The sequence below is a fragment of the Oryctolagus cuniculus genome, chromosome 12 (assembly GCF_051225735.1).
Source record: "Oryctolagus cuniculus isolate XC-2025 breed Fujian yellow rabbit chromosome 12, ASM5122573v1, whole genome shotgun sequence".
In the NCBI taxonomy this organism is placed as follows: domain Eukaryota; kingdom Metazoa; phylum Chordata; class Mammalia; order Lagomorpha; family Leporidae; genus Oryctolagus; species Oryctolagus cuniculus.
The window spans coordinates 37,884,587-37,907,757 of NC_142878.1; the positions used below are offsets into that span (position 1 = coordinate 37,884,587).

The window sequence follows — 23,171 nt, forward strand, 5'->3', positions numbered from 1 at the left end:
ATTTTGGTTATAAGGAAATTATATCCTCAAAGGCCAGCATTACAGCATAGCGAGTTAAGCTGTTACCTATGACACCAATATCCCCATGTGAGTGTTGGTTTGAGTCCCCATGTTGAGTGTTGGTTTGCTCCACTTCTGATCCAGCTCCCTGGTTGTGGGGAGCAGGGCCTGTCTCCCGCAACATGGCAAAGTAAGTACTGAGACTACCGAGATTAGATTAGACCACTGAGACTATTAAGACTAACTCTATGCATCTGATCTCCCATCATATGGTGCTGAGAGAGAGTAAACAAATCTTACACAGCTGCTTCATTAATTAGCTGATTCCTGACCCAACCCCTTAAAGGGGAGAGAGACAACATGCGCCGCCGCCCCCTGAGAGAGTCGGTCGGAGAGCTCGCCGGTGCTGCTCCTCTGCGGAGGCGGGGGAGCGGCAGCAAATCCGGGAAGGGCCGGGGAAAGAAAACAGCATCCGGTATGGGTCCTCCGCGAGCCCGCGGAGGAGCAACACCTGGTAATGCACCTGGGAAATCAGTGAAAGATGGCCCAAGTGCTTGGGTCCCTGCATCCACGTGGGAGAGCTGGATGGAATTCCTGGCTCCTGGATTGGCTTGGCCCAGCCCGAGCCATTATGACTACTTGGGAAGTGAACCACCAGATAGAAGATTTCTCTCTCTCTCTCTCTCTCTCTCTCTCTCTCCCTCCCTCCCTCCCTCCCTCCCTCCCTCCCCCTATGTGTGTCTGTCTGTCTCTCTAACTGCCTTTCAAGTAAATAAATAAATTTTTTAAAAAAAATAAGGAAATTATATCCTGAACACTTAAACATAAACATTCCTGCAATTTCAGGTCCCTATGAATATTCACACATACTAGGTACTATTACCTCCAAGTAAGGAGAAAAATGAGCTATTTTTATGTGCTGACCCTGGATAAAAGCTCACACATCAAAGCAATCTTTTTCTGAAACTAGTGCTCAATGTAATAATTAAATTTTAAAACAGTTAAATGCTAGGAATGTACTCTGATTTTTTGAGTAAGTAGCATTTGTTTAGAGCAGTGGTTGTTTTCAGTGCTAAATCACTTCAAACAACATGCTAGGATTTTTTTTTTCTTTCCACTGAAAAGTTTCTTTGAGAGATCAAACTAATTTAATCTTAATGCATTTTAATAAATTTAAATCAAGTCTCCCTTTTAATTATTCTTACAGGGGCCAATGCTGTGGTATATCAGGTTAAGCCACTGCCTGCCAGCATCCCATATGGGCACTGGTTTGAATCCTGGCTGTTCCACTTCCCATCAAGCTCCCTGCTAATGTGCCTGGGAAAATAGCAGAAGATGGCCCAAATGCTTGGGCCTCTGCCACCCACATGGGGGACCAAATGAAGCTCCAGCTCCTGGCTTCAGTCTGGCCCAGCTCCAGCCATTGTAGCTGTTAGGGAGTGAATCAAAGGATGGAAGATCTCGGGGTGTGTGTGTGTGTGTGTGTGTGTGTGTCTCACCCTCTCTCTGTAATTCTGCTTTTGAACTAAAATAAATAAATCTTTTTTTAAAAAATTGTACTTAGAACCGTTCACATATTTATTCCATGAAATATCCATATATTTTAAAAATGAGGGACTGTCATTTAGCTAGAGTTCAGCATATTCTTAGTACTGAGTAAAATAATGGTGACTTCCCTGGGTGAAACTATCACATGTAGCCAAAACCACAGCACATTTCTTAAACCAAAGTAATAATAATAATAATGATAATACTGCTTAAACAAGACCTTTGTATTGTTTTCGGAGGCTTGGATAACTCTTCATACACGATTGTGAGTTTATCAGATCTCAATCTTTTCTTCAATTTCATCTTCGTTTTCCTGGGATAAACAATGTAACTGATGCCAGCTTTTCTAGATGCCTCAATGAGAGAGACAGAGAGATCTCTCACAGCATGTTTTTCCTGAATGTTGTCTAAGAGGACATCTATGCTTTCTTTTGCTGGCTTGGATTGCTCGGTTTTACTCTGCTTAGTGAGCAGAAACTCCCACTCTTTTGCTTTCTGGAACATCACCTCTTTTATATTGCTTTGCATGTCATCCTTGATTTCTAATGGAACTGCTGTCTCCTCCTTCCTCAATTCAACAGCAGATTTTACTCTCTTAAAAAGGAACCAAAGAGGTAGAAAATATATAAACTCAATTTAGTGCTATGTATTTAAAATCAATTTAGCTACAATTCTTATTAATGTAGGTTTGGTGTCTTCACTGCAATATTTTAAATCATGTACTCTTAAGATTATTCAAAAGTCAGCTTACAAAGTCAATACAGGATTAGTTAAAGCACAGGACAATTATTTGGTTGGATATGACCAAACAAATTTTGTTAGGTATATAAAAGCAACATTTTGACAACAACACACATAGATCGACATTTACATATAACATTATATATAAGCAACATTCTGATACTTTGTTAGAATTGTAAACAATACTATAAAGTGGATATGCATCAAGTATGATTTTATGTACTTTAAGTAAAAGATAATGTACTCTAGATATTCAAATAACGTATATGCCCTACCTTCACTTTTAGCACAAAAGAATCAGTAGAGCAAAAACTACTAAAAAGCCTTGTCAACTTGTAAGTCTATTTTCAACAGTGAATTTCAATAACTTCCAACTCAATATTTATAAATTTTAATAATAGAACCTTAGTCTGTTATTTTGTCATTAGAGAATCAATTTGACTTTTAATAATAATATTTAATATTCTAACACTAATAATGTACAACAATAATGCATAATAATTAAAACTCCACTGTACTCATTACTAACAGAAAATTATTTCCAGTCCTTTGATACAGTATTCCTATCGATGAGCCATTGCCAACAACTTTGCTTTGTTTTGCCAATGAATTAACTTCATTTTGTTTTGTTAATAAACATTAATTTGTTATAGAAATTTCTTTCTTTAGAATGAATTTAGACCCAAATCCAAAACAAAACAATTTAATACAGGTTAACTACATCCTTTAAAATGTACTAAAGTAAAATAGAAGCATCGACCCTCCATGACTAAGTATATTTCCCCATCTCAAGAAGCTAGATATAATTTAACATGTTATTAGAAAACAGAATAAAGAATACACATATACGCTTTTGAAAAAACCATAAAGTGATTACTACCCCCAAAACACAATCATTTCTCTTAGACACTAAAAACTGACAAAATTTTAATACCTTTAATTGTACAGATGGTACCCTGGAAGATTTTTTAATATCTCCAAAAGATGCAGATTTTCTTAGTGACAAAAACTGTGAAATTATCAAATGAAAAACATGCATTAACCACACATATTATTTGCTAAACTGAAATATCATATGACAATTGGATAATAATAATTCTTCAGGAAAACACAAGTGAAAATACAGTTCTTACTGATTCTGAAATCACTGATTCACAGAGGTGAGAACATAAAATTTATCAATTAATTTATAGTAGTACATTAGTAAAGGATATAGTAAAAACTACCTTATATTTAAAATTACAACTTGATATAGCTTCATATAGCAAATACCAAGGACCTGCTGTTTGGAAGATGCTACAGTGCAAAGCGTCCCAGCTGGCCTAGGTGCCCTCCAGATGTGTATGAATGTACCACAGAGATGTTGAACCATCAATGCTGTCAAACTTGAGGCTGTACAGAAGTCAGCTTGTGAAGAGCCCTGGCAGCTCTGCCAGCCAAGAGTTGGATCACCGGAAATGGAACTGCCCTGAAGTCGAAGGACGCCCAGGTCAGAGCCACAGACTTTGCTGGGTCCAAGCTGAAAAGCCCTTCACTCTGCCCAGCTTCCAAAGTAGCACCACTGCTGAGGGGATGGCCAAGTAGGGTCAGCAACATTGCAGGCAGAACTGTAAATTTCCTGTTAGAGATGCCACCTGCCTTTACCTGGCCAACTCTCCTCCCAGGCCAGCTAGGTGATGGAAGTCAACAGGGTGTCTTCCCCAAGGAGGTTCACACCTCCCTTATGATGCACCCCATGTGAAGAGATAGGTCGGGGCCTCATAATTGTCAAGGCCTTAATGCCCACCAGATTATTGTCAAGACCCTTCTGTCAGTTTCTATTTGCCTCTCAATCAGAAAACTTAGTCATGGCTTAGATAGCACCATTCTTAGGTCCTCTAGCAATGACTCTGTCCTTTGTTCTAGATCTTATCTAGCCCACTTGGGGCCTCATTCCTTTGTAATCATAGCCTCTACTCTAACATCAATGGCTCTACTCCCGACCTGTGTGTATTGATGGTGCTCTCTCACACTTAATGTTGTATGATTTTCAGAATGTCTCTACAGACAAACCCCTCTACCTGCAAAAGTTGACTGAACTTTCTCCCAGTCTTGGTTGGGATCAGCTTTAAACCATGTCCATCAAACAGTCCTCACAAGGGTCCAGAGACCCCCCTCATTTCCTCTCCTCTATGAAATCCTCTCATTACCTGGCTAATGCCACTCTTAGGATCATTGGTTGCTATTCTCATGCTGTCTTTCATACTACAGCGTCTGTTTAAGTGTTTACAGGAGTTGATAATGGAACAAACCAAGGCCTTCAGCAGCCAGGTGGTCAACCAAATGCAGCTGCAGAGACAAACTCGGCTCCCTACCCAGGAGACAACAGTCTGAGACATCGTCCTTCATCGCCCATGTCGCAGGAAGTAGCTCTAGAAACAGATCATCGTCTCTCTACCCCTCCTGGACTTTTGGGACTCTTGTAATCACATACAACTCTTACTTTATAAAAAACAAAAGGGGAGAATGTTGGTAAAATGGCGCAGTCCCAACATCATCCCAGGCTCTAGCCCCCACCACCATTGCTGGAAGCCAGGTAGCCATACGGCCCAACCACCAGTGTCAGCCCCACCCCCATCCAAATGGGATTCACTGCTCCTACTACCCTGCCTGCCCCTGGCAAAGTTTTAAAAGGACCTGTTCCTGATCATGTGGCTCTTTCTCTTCCCTCCATCTCCTCACCTCTGTCTCTGTCTCTGTCTCTCTCTCTTACACTCTCCTTCTCTTTTTCCTTCTTCGCCCCTTCACTCTGGTCTATCAGGTTTCCACCAATAAACTCTTTCCCTTAAAAAAAAAAAAAAACTTAAGGCTGTATTAATGGGGCCTGGGCAGCCACTGTCCCTTGGACAGTCATCTCTGATCATGAGCAACTTCAAACTCTTCCTTTAGGGAAACTACATATGTAGTACCACATACTATAATGACACCAAGAGTAGTGCTATTTTATTCAAAGACTTGCAAAGCATTACTACATCATGGTGGAAAGTACAAAGAAAAAACGTTCCATGCCCTCAAATAGTATAATGGTGCAAACAACAATAAAGAAATATGCACAATCCACAGCAACTGTAGCAATGACTATTAAAATGGCACACATTGGGTCAAAGGGAATGCAGGAGAAGCAGCAGTCTCTTTTGAGAGGGGAACAACCTGGATGGACCAGTTGGAAGAGGTAGCATCAGAACTGTCATGTCAAAGGTAACAGAATTTCTATAGACTGAAAAGAGTTTGCGAGCATCTCAGGTCAATCGAATAGCCTCAATAATCACAGTACTGATTTTATTTGGTAGGTGAAATTATTAAATGTATCAAGATGTATAAGTGATAGAATCACACCTGTGTTTTAAGAAAGTAACAGGACAGAATGGAAGAAGTAGCTGCTGAAAATGGGAATATCTGATTCATAGGTATAAGCAGTACTATTACAATAGTCTAGGAAGTGCAGATGGCATTCCAAACTAGGAAAGTATTATTTGTTGAGTCAATTATTTTAAGTGACAGTCTCTGGTGCTAGGTGCTCTGGATAAAACAACAAAAACAAATGATCCCGGTTGCCCCTCTTCCAGGCCAGCTCTCTGCTATGGCCTGGGAGTGCAGTGGAGGATGGCCCAGGTGCTTGGGCCCTGCACCCCATTGGAGACCAGGATAAGTTCCTGGCTCCTGCCATCGGATCAGCGCGGTGCGCCGGCCGCAGCGCGCCGGCCGCGGCGGCCATTGGAGGGTGAACCAACGGCAAAGAAATACCTTTCTCTCTGTCTCTCTCTCTCACTGTCCACTCTGCCTGTCAAAAAACAAACAAAAAAACAAATGATACAACACCAAGCTGGTGAAGAATAAAAATATCAAATTTACATAAGGACAAATATTTCGTAAGTACTGTAAAGAAGTAGTAAAGATGACCTGTATGAAAAGAATACCTGGCTGGCGCCGCGGTTCAATAGGCTAATCCTCTGCCTGCGGCACTGGCACACCGGGTTCTAGTCCTGGTCGGGGCGCCAGATTCTGTCCCAGTTACCTCTCTTCCAGGCCAGCTCTCTGCTGTGGCCCGGGAGTGCAGTGGAGGATGGCCCAAGTGCTTGGGCCCTGCACCCGCACGGGAGACCAGGAGAAGCACCTGGCTCCTGACTTCGGATCAGCGCAGTGCGCTGGCTGCAGCAGCCATTGAACGGTAAAGGAAGACCTTTCTCTCTGTCTCTCTCTCTCTCACTGTCCACTCTGCCAGGAAGGAAGGAAGGAAGGAAGGAAGGAAGGAAGGAAGGAAGGAAGGAAGGAAGGGAGGGAGGGAGGGAGGGAGGGAGGGAGGGAGGGAGGGAGGATACCACAGTGCCTTGCACCCCCACAAATTAAAGCGTCCCCTGCCTATGGGGGTAAGAAAGGAGGAAACACAGAGACATATGATAGGAGTTTGATTTGTCCCAGGGCACTAAGAATCTCTACTATGTGGCATTCAGCATCCCCAGATATCAACAAGGGTTAGGAGAGGGCTGAAGGCAGCAATGAGAAAATAACAAAAACTTTTTGTACCCTCATAAATATTGAGGCATTATTAAACCAGTTACGTAATTTTCAAACCTTTCTTCCTCTAATGATGATTTCTTGTATCTCTTTAGTTGTTTATTACTTGGTAGGCTTCCTTGGATACACTATAGTAACACTAAAGTCACATGTATGCATCTACTCACTCTGCAGAATAATCAATTCTACTCTACTTTACACCAACAGTTACTCCATTTGGTCAAAAGACACGTAAACATGTTCCTCTGACTATTAAAGTTCTAGGCAACAATAAGTGGAAAAATGGAAAATTTTGGGAAAAACTCACAGCAAACAGCCTGCTGTTGATTGGTGAATAGCACCTTCTAAGTATCTTAAGGACAGAATATTTGAGAAAGGGATATGTGTCTTTAGCAATAATACCATTGAATGGGCTAAGCCATTTCCCAAAATGAGGAAGCACCAAGAAATAATTTCTGAAATTTACTACAGATTATTTCTGAAATGAAGACAGATAGTAGTAATCCACAATTTAAAACAAAAATTATACATACCCTACAAATGCTTTCGCTATGACCTACAATAATACTTTCTTTACTTTCCGATGAAAATTTCACAGTTAAAATTTGGCTTGCTTGAACGCTCTGTGATAAAAAAAAGATAGCTATCTTAAATTATATTGTAGGATAATTTAAAATGTCTATGATCACTGTTACTGCATAGTACAACATTATTACCCAAAGAAAAACCATGTACCAGGGGTAGAATTCTCAAAGGTTAATCAAAATCCAGAGATGAATCAAAGTCCAGCTACAGCCTAAATATTTGGCCAAAACCCAAAATTTGGCTTTCATATTGGCCTTTAGCTAAATTGATGCTGCTAATTATTCCCAGCAAACTTAACATTAGGAGTGATCGATGATCTTGCTATCTCATAGGTCAACATGAATTTTTTTTAGGTTAGCATGAATTTATATACAATATGTGACTATTCATTTTTCAAATTTAAGCCCAAATTCTAGGTACAAACTAGAATGAAAACTGCCTTAAACAATTAAAACTTTTGAATCCCATCATCAATTAAGTCAGTATGTAACTCTTTATTGTTATATAAATGAACTGCTATAAGAATTGTGACTATTAAATGTGCTACTTATCTTGTAGTCAGTAATTTGAAGATCCAGAAACAACCAAAAGACTTACATTTGACAGCCTGGTGAATTCATGATGACTTATATCATGCTAGCACTTTGTTTACTGAAAGTCTTGGATTTCCAACAACTAACATTTAAATTGAAAAGGTATTTACTAAATAAAGATAAGCTTTCAAAGGAATTTTGTGAAGGTTTTCAAGATGGCAGCATAGGGAAGGAGCCTATGCTCTAATCTAGGAGAGGATAGTTTTCAAAAAGTGGGTAGAAGGCAATCTCAGGGAAGGGTTAGGGAGACAATGGCAGAGAAAACTCCATGCAAATCAGGGGAACACATGACAGGTGTGGACATGCACAGCTTTGGACCCCACAGTCAAGAGCCTCAGCACCAGCTTTGGAGTGAGGCAGAGCAGACTGCAGCAGCCCGACATTCGCGATAAAATGTAGGGAACAGTCTGGCATGGGTCCAGCTGGGCCCAGCTGGGGCCCTGTGGGAGACAGTGTACCTGCCAACCTAGAGAGAAAAAAGGGGAGCACATTTCTCTCTCCCCAACAACCTGGCACCAGTGTCTTGTAACTAGCCAAGAGAGAGAACGGGTGCCATTTTGGAATATAGCTCAGAGCTGCGCCAGCTTGTATCCACATGCCCACCAACCAGCCCAGAGGAGATGCCTGAGTCTGGCTGGGAGAAAAGACAGAGGGCTGGGAGCTCGTGAACATGGGAGCCTTGTGTGTAGGGACTGTGAAAACACTGTGGCTGCATGGGAGGGCACAGGGTATGGCTTGGACTTTGGGAAGTCACTGTGGGAGGCTCGACATGCTTGGGGCTCCCTGATTCCCTGGTAGGGTCACTGTGGCAGGATCTATGTTCATACTGAGGTCTGCACAGATCCTCTGTGTTGTTGTTGTGGCAGTGCAGATGAAAACTGTACCCACTGGGGCTAGCACCCAGGCATTGGTCTCCTTGGAGAAGAGGAGATGAGCATGAAAATATGCCAACAGAACAGAACAAACATATCTGATTAAAAAAAAAAAAAAAAAAGACTACCACAGCCAACTTGGGTGTCACCTTGGATACTCCCTTTGCCCTGGAACACTGAGGAGAGCCCCCTGATCGCACCCAGCACACCCCTCTGGGTATTCAATGAAAGAACAGGCACTCCACTAAGCCACAGAGGCACAGTCCAAAGATAAAAGCCATCACAGGGGGAAAAAAAACAAGTATCATCACAAATGCCTAATAATAAACACAGCAGTTAAAGAACCAAGAATAAAGAAGACACCATGATGCCCCGAAAAGAACAAAAGAACACTTCACTACTGGAATGTGAAGATGAAAGAGATTGACAAAATGCCAGAAACGGAATTCAAAACATTGATCACAGGATTACTTAGAAGTAATCAAAAACAAATTCAGAAACCAAAGAAATCTGCACATGATATAAAAGAAAATTTTTCCCTGAAATTGAGATTTTTAAAGAGACACAAAATAAAATATTGGAAATAAAGAATTCAATAGAAAATAAAAAATGTGGTGGAAAGTCTAAAGAACAGATTAATGAGGCAGAAGAAGGAATATCTGAGTTAGAAGAAAAATCCCTGGAAATTTTACAGTCAAGCCAAAAAAAAAAAAAAGGAAGAAATTAGAAAACAGTGTTGGAGATTTATGGGATACCATCAAGTGACGCAACATACTAGTCTTAGGAATTCCTGAAGGGGTGGAAAAAGAAAATGGATTACAAGACCTTTTTAGGGAAATAATTATAGAAAATGTTCCTAATTAGGAGAAAGAAAGTGATGTCCAAGCACAGAAGGCACATAGAACTCCTAATAGACATGATCAGAAAAGATCTTCACCACAATACATTGTAGTCAAACTCTCCACAGTAAAACAGGAAGAAAAGACTCTAAAATGTCCGCAAGAGAAAAGCTAGATTACTTTCAGAAGATCTCCAAAAGACTCAGAGCTGACTTCTCATCAAAACCCTACAGGCTAGGAGAGAATGAGAAATATATTCAAAGTCTTAAGAGAAAAAAACTTGACAACCCAGAAAACTATACCCTGCAAAGCTCTCATTTTTGAATAAAAGTGATAAAGACTTTCCATAACAAACAGGAACCAAAAGATTTATCATTTGTCCAGCTTTATAAAAGATGCTTAAGGATGTGCTACAAACAAAACACAGAAACATGGTCATCACTATGAAAGAAGATGAAGGCAGAAAATCTCCCAGTAAAAGTAAAAAGGAGGTCCAAAATAAACAATAGGAATATTTACGGGAAAATGGCAGGGTCAGTTAGTTATTTATCAATAGTCACCTTGAATGTAAATGGCCTCAAGTCTACAGTTAAAAGACACAGACTGGCTGAATGGATTAAAAAATAAAATCCATCTATTTGCTGCCAGCAAGAAACACATCTCACCAACGAAGAGACAAGCAGACAGAAAGTGAAAGGATGGAAAAAATATTCCATACTAACAAAAAGCAAAAAAGAGCTGGTGCAGCCATTCTAATATCAGACAAAATAGACTTTAACAAAAAAAACTGTTAAAAGAGACAAAGAAAGACACGATGTAATGATTAAGGGACCAATTAAACAGGAAGATGTGACTATTACAAATGTATATGCACCTAATTACAGGATGCCTGGTTATTTAAAAGAAATGTTAATGATCTTAAGGGAGACATAGACTCTAATACAATAGTAATGGGGAACATCAATGCCCCATTTTCAGCAATGGACAGATCAACCAGACAGAAAATAAGCAAGAAAACAGAGTTAATCAACATTACAGATCAAATGGAGGTAACAGATATCTATGAAATTTCCATCCTACAGTTACAGAATACACATTCTTCTCATCAGGTGCATGGAATTTTCTCTATTATTGACCACATGCTAGGCCATAAAGCAAGTCTCAGCAAATTCAAAAAAATCAAAATCATACCATGCATCTTCTCTGCCACAATGGAATGAAGCTGGAAATCAACAAATCAGGAACCTCTAGAACATACACAAACACATGGAGACTGAACAACATGCTCCTGAATGAACAGTGGGTCAACTGAGAAATCAAAAACTTTCTGTAAACAAATGAAGATGGCAATGCAACATATAAAAACTTATGGGATACAGCAAGAGCAGTGCTAAGAGGAAAGTTTATAGCAATTGGTGCCTATGGCAAAAAGTTGGAAAAGCATCAATAATACATGAGCTATCAATACACTTCAAGGACATAGAAAAACAACAACAAATCAAACTCAAAACTAGTAGGAAAAAAGAAACAATTAAAATTAGAGAAGAAATCAACAAAATTGAAACCAAGAAAAAAAACATACAAAGATCAACAAAATGAAGAATAAGTTTTTTAAAAATAAAGTTGACACACCATTTACTCAACTAACCAGAAAAAGGAGGGAAAAGAACCAAATCAATAAAATGAGATGAAAAAGGAAATCTAACAACAGACACCACAGGAAAAAAAAAAGGAATTATCAGGAATGCCTGCAAAGACCTGTATGTCAAAAACCCAAAAACTGGGAAACCTAGAAGAAATGTACAGATTCCTAGATCCATAAAACCTACCTAAATTGAACCCTGAAAACATACAAAACCTAAATAGACCAATTACCAACACACAAATTGAATCAGTAATAAAGACCCTCCCAGCAAAGAAAAGCCCAGGACCAGAAAGCCTCCTTGCTGAATTCTACCAGACATTTAAAAAACTAACTCCAATTCTTCTCAAGCTATTCAAAATATTTGAAAGAGAGTGAATCCTCCCACACTTCCTCTATGAAGCTGGCATCACCTTAATTCCTAAACCCAGAAAAGATGTAGCATAGAAAGAGAGCTACAGACCAATTTCCCTGATGAACCCAGATGCAAGAATCCTCAACAAAATTCTAGCCAACTGAATCCAACAACACATCAGATAGATCATTCACCCAAACAAAGTGGAATTTATCCCTGTATACAGAAATGATTCAACACTTACATCAATCGATGTGATTTATCACATTAATAAACTGAAGAGCAAAAACCATATGATTATCTCAATAGATCCAGGAACAGCATTTGATAAAATATAATACCTTTTCAAGATGGAAACTCTAAGCAAATCGGGTATAGAAGGAACATTCCTCAACACAATCAAGGCAATTTATGACAAACTCATGGCCAGCATCCTATTGAATAGAGAAGAGTTGAAAGCAATCTCACTAAGATCAGGAAACAGACAAGGAAGCCCACTCTCACGACTGCTATTAAATATAGTCCTGGAAGTTTTAGCCAAGACCATTACTCAAAAAAAAAAGAAAAGAAAAGAAAAGAAAAGAAAAGAAAAGAAAAGAAAAGAAAAAAGAAACCAAATAGTCAAACTATTCTTATTTGCATATGACATGATTCTATACATAGGGAATCCAAAAGACTCTACTAAGATGATTGGAAGTCATAGAAGTGTTTTATAAATTAGCAGAATAAAAATCCACACACAAAAATCAATAGCCTTTCCATACACAGACAATGCCATGCCGAGAAAAATTTCTAAGATCAATCCCATTCACAATAGCTACAAAAAAAATTCAAATACCTTGAATAAATTTAACCAAAGCTGTGAAAGAACTCTAAGATGAGAATTACAAAACAATAAAGAAATAGAAGATGGAAAAAATCTTCCATGATCATGGATTAAAAGAATCAATATTATCAAAATGTCCATACTACTGAAAGCAATCTACAGATTCAATGCAATACCAATCAAAATACCAAGGACATTCTTCTCAGACATAGAAAAAACTATGCTGAAATTCATATGGAAACACAGGAGACTCCAAATAGCTAAAACAATCTTAAAAAAAAAAAAAAAAAGCTGGCTACATCACAATAACAGATTTCAAGACATAATACAGGGGTCAGTGCTGTGACATAGCAGGTAAAACTGTCGCCTGCAGTGCTGGCATCCCAAATGGGCACCAGTTTGAGTCCCAGTTGCTCTACTTCCAATCTAGTTCTCTGCTATGGCCTGGGAAAGCAGTGGAAGATGCACCTGTGTGGGAGACCCAGAAAAAACTCCAGGCTCCTGGCTTCAGATCACACAGCTCTGGCCTTTGCAGCCATTTGGGGAGTGAACCAGAAGATGGAAGATCTCTCTCTCTGCATCTGACTCTCTAACTCTACCTTTCACATAAATAAATAAATCTTTAAAAAAAGACATACTACAGGGCAGTTATAATCAAAACAGTCTGGTACTGGCACAAATAGATAGACCAATGGAACAGAATAGAAATGCCAGAAATCTACCTATGCACACACAACCAACTTATCTTTGACAAAGGGACTAAAATAAACCCCTGGAGCAAGGACAGTCTCTTCAACAAATGGCACTGGGAAAATTGGATCTCCAAATGCAGAAGTATGAAGCAAGGCCCTTACACTTTACACTCAAAATGAATTAAAAACCTAAATCTATGACCCAATACCATAAAATTATTAGAGGACATTGTGGAAACCCTGCAAGACACTGGCATATGCAAAGACTTCTTGGAAAATACCCCAGAGGCACAGGCAATCAAAGCCAAAATTGACAGACGGGATTACATCAAATTGAGAAGCATCTGTACTGCAAAAGAAACACTCAGCCAATTAAAAGGGCAACAGACAGCATGGGAGAAATTATATGCAAACTATGCAATTGATAAAGCATTAATAACCAGAATATATAAAGAGATCAAGAAACTCAACAACAGCAAAACAACCCACTTAAGAAATGGGCAGGGGCCAGTGCCATAGCACACTAGGTTAATCCTCCACCTGCAGTGACAGCATCCCATGTGGGCACTGGGTTCTAGTCCCAGTTGCTCCTCTTCCAGTCCACCTCTCTCCTGTGGCCTGGGAAGGCAGTGGAGGATGGCCCAAGTGCTTGGGTCCCTGCACTTGAATGGGAGACCAGGAGGAAGCACATGGCTCCTGCCTTCGGATCGACACAGCTCCAGCCACTGCGGCCATTTGGAGAGTAAACCAACGGAAGGAAGACCTTTCTCTCTGTCTCTCTTTCTCACTGTCTGTAACTCTACCTGTCAAATAAATTTTTTAAAAAAGAAAGGAAATGGGCAAAGAACTTAAACAGGCATTTTTCCAAAGAGGAAATTCAAATGGCTAACAGACACATGAAAAAATGTTCAGGATCACTAGCCATCAAGGAAATGCAAATCAAAACCACAATGAGGTTTCACTTCACCCCAGTTAGAATGGCTTTCATACAGAAATCAATAAACAACAAATGCTGGCAAGGATGTGGAGAAAAAGGTGCCCTGCTCCAGTGTTGGTGGGAATGTAAACTAGCGCAGTCACTGGAAGACAGTATGGAAATACCTCAGAAATCTGAATATAGACCTACCATACGTCCCTGCCATTCCACTACTAGAAATTTACCCAAGGGAAATAAAATCAGTATATGAAAGAGTTTTCTGTACCCCCATGTTTAATGCAGCACAATTCAGAATATCTAAGATATGGAATCAACACAAATGTCCAACAACTGAAGACTGAATAAAGAAATTATGGGTTATGTACACCATGGAATACTACACAAAAGTTAAAAAAAAAAAGAAATCCTGTCATGGATGAAATCAAACATCATACTTAGTGAAATAAGCCAGTCCCGAAAGGACAAATACCATATGTTCTCCTTGATCTGTGATAGCAGAGTACCTAAAAGATAATCTATAGAAGTGAAGTTAACACTTCAAGATTCAATGACTTTCAATAGCCCTGGTCTTGTCTGTTGAGGAACAGTTCTTTTTTATTCATAAAATCTGTGGAACTCTTTACTTATTATAGGGTTAATTGTATGTGTATAAATTTAATTAAAAATAGATCTTTGTGAAAAATAAGAATGGGAATAGGAGAGGAATGAAAATAAGGGGTGGAGGGCAGGAACAGTGGGAAGAATCACTATATTCCTAAAGTTGTATTTATGAAAAGAAAATAAATCATCATACATTCAAAAAATAAATGAAAAATAAAAGTATTATGTAATAATTACTAACAACGCAGAGTCTTACTGGTAATTTAGAAATTTTTGCTCACCTTTTTTGTTGTAGTTTTAGGAATGAATCTAAAACTAAATAAATTTAATTTAGAAATAACAAAAGAAGAAACATCTACAGCACAATGTAAGTTAACAGAAATAGTAGACATACCAGAAAGGTACTGAATCACTTTCATCATTCTTTTCCAAAGACAAATTACATGATGTGTAAGAGATTTCAGAACTATTTTCTCATATGCTTATAAAAGATACTTAAATACAAAGAAATAGCAGCTATTACATATTTTAAAGTATGTTTTCAAGAAAACAAGAACCAAAACCTTAATACCATATTTTATACATGTCAAAGCAGCAGCATTTACTATCAATAGCTGCTTACTTTAAAAGGAAAATATGGTTCATATATTAGAATCTTGGAATCTCTCAAAACACTGCTAAAACTAATCTGCTTTAAGTGAGTAATTACAGTTTTTGCTTATATAAATTGTCTTTTTAATGCATTCAGAGATCCCTTAGTCATTCAGTAGTATGTAGTTCTATTTCCATTAATGTTAAATTTTTTTATTTTTTTTCTTGTTGATCTCTAGTTTTATTTCTTTGTTGCTTGGGAAGTTACATGGTATGATTTCGATTTTATCTAATTTTCCGAGATATGATTTATAGTATAATATATAAGCTATCCTAGAAAATGTTCCATGTGCAGATGAGTAGAATGCATATTTTGTAGCTGTTGAATGAAATGTTATATAAATGTCTGTTAGGTCCCCTTGTCTATGGTGTGATTCAACTCTGACATATATTTTTGACTTTCTGTCTTTCTGTCTGAATGATCTACCCATTGATGACAGAAAAGTGTTGAAATCCCCACTATTTTACTGGAATTTGTTTTTCCCTTTAGATCTAATATTTGCTTTGCACATTTGTTTAGTCTTGTGTTGGGTACATATACATTTATGATTGTTAAAAAGAAATATATGTAATATATAAAATTATAGCAATATATTATATGAATACATAAAATCATAATTTTAGTATATAGGTACATGTTTATACAAATATGTAATGATACATACTTAGAATTATTTAAACATATATGAGTAAAAATAATATCTGCAGGGCCATCTTGATTATAGCAGTAGTTGTCTGACAATTAATTGCCCAGTAAAATTTAATATCATAATCAATTATACAATTCAATTATTAAATAACAACAGCAATAATAGTAGTATAAAACGCATTCAATATGTTACCTCATATTTTGGATACAGGGTTTTCTTCATGACAGATTCTGGAACAGAGAATTTAAGAGCAGCTGGACTCCACAACAACTTTGAAATCCCTGGGTAAGCAGGCACCTTAGAAAACAACAGAAAAGGTTATTAGAAATGGCAAACAAAGCCGGCGCCGTGGCTCAATAGGCTAATCCTCCACCTTGCGGCGCCGGCACACCGGGTTCTAGTCCCGGTCGGGGCGCCGGATTCTGTCCCGGTTGCCCCTCTTCCAGGCCAGCTCTCTGCTATGGCCAGGGAGTGCAGTGGAGGATGGCCCAGGTGCTTGGGCCCTGCACCCCATGGGAGACCAGGAAAAGCACCTGGCTCCTGGCTCCTGCCAGGATCAGCGCGGTGCGCCGGCTGCAGCGGCGGCCATTGGAGGGTGAACCAACGGCAAAGGAAGACCTTTCTCTCTCTGTCTCTCTCTCTCACTGTCCACTCTGCCTGTCAAAAAAAAAAAAAAAAAAAAAAAAAAAAAAAAAGAAATGGCAAACAAATGACCTCTAAGGTAATTTAATTTTTATAACAATTTCAATTTATTTTATAATCAGAGGCTTAATGTGGCACTAACAATAATGTATAACAAGTAAAAAGCAAAGACCACTGTTCCTCAGCAGTACAGACAAGAGCTAAAAACAAAGCTATCAGAACTGATAAACCAATTCAGTAAAGTTGCAGGTTACAAAAAACAGCAGCTGTTTTATATGTTAATGATGAACTCACTGAAAAAGAAATTCCTGGGGCCCAACACTGTGGCATAGTGTGGAAAGCTGCTGCCTGTGGCACTGGCATCCTATATGGGAGCAGGTTCGAGTCCCGGCTGCACTTCTTCCAATCAGCTTTATGCTATAGCCTGGGCAAGCAGTAGAAGATGGCCCAAGCGCTTGGGTCCTTGAACCCATGTGGGAGACCTAGAAGAAGTTCCTGGTTTCGATCAGTCCAGCTTACGCTAAAAGAACATGTAGGGGGGCCGGCTCTGTGGCGCAGTAGGTTAATCTTCTGCCTACAGTGCCTGCATCCCATTTGGGAGCTGGTTCTAGTCCAGGCTACTCCTCTTCCAATCCAGGTCTCTGCTATGGCCTGGGAAAGCAGTAGAAGATGGCCCAAGTCCTTGGGCCCCTGCACCCACATGGGAGACCAGGAAGAAGCTCCTGGCTCCTGGCTCCTGGCTCCTGGCTCCTGGCTTCGGATGAGCACAGCTCCAGCCGTTGCAGCCATCTGGGGAGTGAACCAATGGAAGGAAGATGTTTCTGTTTCTCCTCACTGTCTGTAACTTTACCTCTCAGATAAATAAATCCTAAAAAAAAAAAAAAAAAAAAAAAACGACGAAATCCCATTCACAATAGCCACACACACACACACACACACAAAATTTAGGGTTAGAACTTTAACATATCTTTTGAGAAATATTATCCAACCCATTATCATATGTTAATAATAAGGGAAACTGAGTATGGAATATATGGAAAAATCTTGTATTGGGTATATAAATTTTCTTTAAATATAAACTATTCCAAAAATTAAAGTTTATTATCAATAAAATAATAAAATAAGTGATAAAAAGAAAAATAATTTTGAAAAATAGTTTTAAGCAAAAAAGAATAATTTATTTAAGGCAAGAGCTTTAAGAAAGGGTGGTAAGATTTTAAAATAGCTGTTTTAGCCCGTGAAATTAATGGTAATTATGGATTTTTAATGTTTTTAATTGGCTTTCAACATTTATTTGTACCATCCATTTTTTTTCCCAAATGATTTGTCTGTCAGCAGCAAAACAAGCTCAAATGATTTTAAAGTATCACCTTGTAAGCATTATTGTAGGATAGTTATATGAACTCTTAACAGTGATATCTCTGGTGTTGCGGATATTACATAGACTTCCCAGAAGAATATATGAAGACCCAAACCCAGTAAATAAAAATTCTCAATTTTAAGGTTACAATGAATTTTCAGTACTCTTATTTCTAGTCAGAGGCACCTCAACTACCCCACACACTTGACCATGCGTTTCCTACCTACCAGCAGCCTATTTAGAGGAAGGTAGATTTTTCAGGTGCCTAATATAGGAATTCAAAATTGAGTTTTCAGTCTCTCCTGTCCTCAGTTTTGCTAGGTACACTGCATCACTCTTTGCTGCACAGACATAGCATCAGAGTCCTTGTTAATGAATAAACTCTTCCAGAATCAGATGAAAATTCTTCTTCCAGAGATCAACTAGAAATTAACAGCATTTCATGTAATCAAGTGACATGTCACATACAATACAGTGATCCCTTCTATGTAGTAGACATCGGCAGCTTAAGCAGTCAGAACAAAATTATTACCCTTGATGTAAGAAGGACACAGGCCTCAAAGTGGAAAGCAAGCAGGAAAGTATCACTAAACAACAGCACTTTGCTCTCAAAGAAAAGTGTAGATGCACCTTCAGTAGAGAATTTATCAAATCCAACTTGTAAAGAAATACTAATCATGATAAATTGGTTTATGCAGCAATGCTCAGAACACTGTAAGAGTGGCAGGACAATGATGAGAAAACCGCACGATCAGTGGCTGCTAGAACTAACACGTGGGCAGAGACTGTCTGCCCAGCTGAACTACTAACTAGAAAGCATGGGGGTTAATTCCCTGTTTAACAGCTCCTGTAGAGCCCCTAGGATTATGATGTGTATTACAACCCAATTTAATAACTCATGCTCACACCAACCACCACAGGTCAGAATTCTGTCCAACAAGGGAAAGAGACACGCAAATTAATTTCTAGGCTAAGCAAAACTTCATTAAAGGAAACATGAGGCAGAACACCAGTTTCTAAAATGTAGTGTACGACCCTAGAGAACACTACTAGCCTTTTTCATTACATTGACATTTGCACTGATGGTGCCTATATATATATACACACACACACACACACACACACACATACATACATATATATATAAATCGACAGTGTTTTAGCATGAATCAAGGTAGTAACATCTTCAAAATGCACTTTAAAGGCAGGAAAAATGTTACCTATTAAATGTCAACTGTTAAGTATGCATATTTTAATATTCAATATGATTCAAACCACAAAATGCATCTGTGGTCACAGCAAGTACGATGGTGGTTCTGAGAAACAGCTCAGGCACTACTGTTTGAGTTGTGAACTGAAGTGGCCAACACTTAAATGTCAGAGGAGAAATATCAAACTATAGTTACTGAGGCTTGGATATGTGACAAGAATTTTCTTGACAAAGAATGACACAAATCTCTAACTTCAAATAAAACCCTTCAGAGTATTTGTGCCAATGAAAAAAATGGAGCTTTCGAGCAAAAGTTATAATTTTGGAAAATACATGTCCCTCACCATGACCTTCCACAGGGCCCAATGCTAAACCCTCTCTGATAATATTTTTTAAAACATTTATTTATTTATTTATTTGAGAAGGAGAGTTAGAGATAGTGAGAGGGAGAGACAGAGAGAAAGGTCTTCATTCCGCTGGTTCACTCCCCAGATAGCAGCAAAGGTTGCAGCTGTGCTGATCCAAAGCCAAGAGCTTCCTTTGGGTCTCCCACGTGGTTGCAGGGGCCCAAGTACTTGAGCCATCTTCTACTGCTTCCCCAGGCCACAGCAGAGAGCTGGATTGGAAGTGAAGCAGCCGGGACTTGAACTGGCGCCCATATGGGATGCCAGCACCGCAGGCAGAGGATTAACCTACCAAGCCACAGAGCCGGCCCCTCTCTGATAATATTTAAAAATGTGTTTTTGATATTGTTAATAGAGCACAATATGTCAACATGGGAAGAGCTACATAACTCAATGATTGTTATTTTCCAATTGACTGCTGCATGAGATTTTAATATAACAACATGTGAAAAAGTCATTGATATGGTTTCAGATTCCAATTGCCATGAGCTTTATTGGGGTTCATGTAATACATTCTCTTTTTGATTTGCCCTTTTCTTTTAAATTTTTTTTCTAGTGGCCACAATTTGTATTAAGCTTTTTATTTTGAGATAACTATAAATGCACATGCAATTTTAAGAAAGAATACCCACCTACTCTTCACCCGATTTACCTCAAAGTTAATATCTTAAAACCCTCAGTACACTTTCATTTCTGGAAGGCTAATATTGATACAGTTAAGATATAAAATATTTCCACCAACACAGATCCCTCGTGATGTCCTTTGAAGCCACACTCACCCACTTCTGAAGCCCAGGAAATTATTTCCATAATTTTGTCATTAATCATAATAAAATCATGCAGTGTGTAATCTTTTAGCAGTTTTTTTCTTTTCAGCATAATTCTCTGAAGAGTTATCATTGTTGTGCATTAGCAATAGTTCACTTATTTTTATTGCTGAGTATTATTTTATTGCTGAGTATTATTTCTACAGTTTGCTTAACCCAATAAAGGATATGTAGGCTTTCCAGTTTGTATTTTATGAATAAAGCCGCTGTAAACATTCCTTGCATAAATTACAATGTGATTGGAGCTGGTGCTGTGGCATAGCAGGTAAAGCTGCAGTCTGCAGTATCAGCATCCCATATGGGCGCTGATTCGAGATCCGGCTGCTCCACTTCCAATCTAGCTCTCTGCTATGGCCTGGGAAAGCAGTAGAAGATGGCCCATGTCCTTGGGTCCCTGCATCCACATGGGAGACCTAGAAGAAGCACCAGGATCCGAGCTTCGGATTGGCCCAGCTCCAGCTGTTGCAGCCACTTGGGGAGTGACCCAGCAGAGGAATATTGCCCCCCCCCCGCCTCTGCAACTCTGCTTTTCAAATAAAATAAAATAAAATCCTTTTTAAAAAGTTACAATGTGATCAAAAATTTCATTTCTCTAGGACAAATGCCCAGGCATGCAACTTCTGGGTCATTGGTAGTTTCAAGTATAGTTTTTCGGTGTGTGTCTGTGTGTCTGTGTGTCTGGGTGTGTGTTTACTGTCAAACTGTTTTCTAGAGGCCTATATCATTTTACAATCTCATCTACCCGAGTGTTCCAGTTTCTCCATATCCTCACTAGCACTTGATTTTGTCACATAGTTTTTAACTATTCTGTAGTGATATATCATTTTACTTTTAATATGCCTTTCTCTAATAGTTCACAATGTTGAACATAGTTTCATATGCTAATTTGCCACCTACATAACCTATTCAATGAAATGTCTATTAATGTTTTTTTCATGTTTTCCAGTTAGGATCTTTGTTTTTAGCTGTTGAGTTTTGAGAATACATTATCTAGTATGAATATTATTTCTTTGCTGGATATGTGGTTTTCCAAGTCTGTATCTTGTATTTAATCCTCTTTTTAAAAAAAAAAATATTGGGCTGGCCCCGTGGTGCAGGGGGTTAATGCCCTGGCCTGAAGCGCCAGCATCCCATAATGGGAGCAAGTTCGAGACCTGGCTGCTCCACTTCCTATCCAGCTCTCTGCTATGGCCTGGGAAAGCAGTAGAAGATGGCCCAAGTCCTTGGGCCCCTGCACCTACGTGGGAGACCCAGAAGAAGCACCTGGCTCTTGGCTTTAGATCAGCGCAGCTCCGGCCATTGTGGCCAACTGGGGAGTGAAACATCAGATAGAAGATCTCCCTCTCTTTCTGCCTCTCCTCTCTGTGTAACTCTGACTTTCAAATAAATAAAATAAAAATAAATCTTTCAAAAAATTATTTATTTGAAAGTCAGAGTTACAGACTCAGAGGAAGAGACAGAGAGAGAAGAGAGAGGTGAGAGAGAAGAGAGGGAGGGCAGGTGGGCGGGAGGGAGGGTAAAGAGAGAGAGAGAAAGAGAGCTTCTTCCAGGTCTCCCACATGTATGGCAGGGGCCCAAGACTTGGGCCATCCTCAGCTGCTTTCCCAAGTGCATTAGCAAGGAGCTGGATGGGAACTGGAGCAGCCGGGACACAAACTTCTGCTCATACAGGATGTGGGGTAACAGGCAGCAGCTTCACCCACTTTGCCACAGCATGGGCCCCTTGTATTTAATCCTCTTAACAATCTTTTGCAGAACAAAAGTTTTTAATTCTAATGAAGTTCAATTTATCAATTTTTTCTCTTGTAGATAATGCTTTTGGTGTCAAGAATGCATTGCCTATCCCTAAATCCCAAAAATCAACTTCTACATTTTCCTACAAGTTTTATAGTTTTTGAAGATTTATTTACTATTTGAAAGACAGAATCACAAAGAGAGAGAAGGAAAGACAGAGGACAAAAAGGTCTTCCATCTAGCTAGTTCACTACCCAAATGGCCACAACAGCCAGGGCTGGGCCAGGCCCGAGCCAGGAGCCAGAAACTCCATCCTGTCTCCTACATGGGGGCAGGGGCCAAGCAGTTGGGCCATCTTCCACTGCTTTCACAGGCACATTAGCAGGGAGCTGGATCAGAAGTGGAGCAGCCAGGACTCAAACTGATGCCCATATCAGATGCACTGCTTAACTCACTGCACCACAAGGCCAACACCTAGCTTTATAATTTCTTACTTTATAAATGCAAAAATCTGTGAACCATTTTAAGTTCATTTTCTCATGGGCTGCAAGACTTAGGTCAAGACTTATTTTTTGTTTATCTTAAAAAAATTTTTGGCCATCACTGTCCAATTTCTCTAGTAGCAACTGTTGAAAAGGCTATCCTAACTACACTGAATTGCTTCAATTCATTTATAAAAAAATATTTGTGCATATCAGTGAGAGTTTATATGTGGGTTTTCTACTCTATTCCACTAATCCATGAATCTATATACTCACCAAGATTTGATTACTACAGCTAATATAATGAGTCTTAAATTCAGGTAAATTCATTCCCTTTCATTTTTCCTTTTCAAAATTGTTTTAACAATCCTAATTTCATTGCCTCTCCATATAATTTTATCTAAATCTGCAAAAAAAGTTTTTACTG

At 39.0% G+C, this 23,171-nt stretch overlaps 1 protein-coding gene across 1 annotated transcript in view; it reads right to left on the bottom strand.

Moving 5' to 3' along the window:
- TTC6 (tetratricopeptide repeat domain 6) overlaps positions 1–23,171 on the bottom strand; it is a 225,872-nt gene that overhangs the window by 103,132 nt on the left and 99,569 nt on the right. Inside the window, exons 7-10 of the mRNA XM_008269509.5 lie at positions 16,278–16,382; positions 7,377–7,466; positions 3,224–3,298; positions 1,769–2,142 (exon numbers count right to left, since the gene is read on the bottom strand). Coding sequence (XP_008267731.4) covers positions 1,769–2,142; positions 3,224–3,298; positions 7,377–7,466; positions 16,278–16,382 — 644 coding nt within the window. The remainder of the gene's footprint in view (positions 1–1,768; positions 2,143–3,223; positions 3,299–7,376; positions 7,467–16,277; positions 16,383–23,171) is intronic.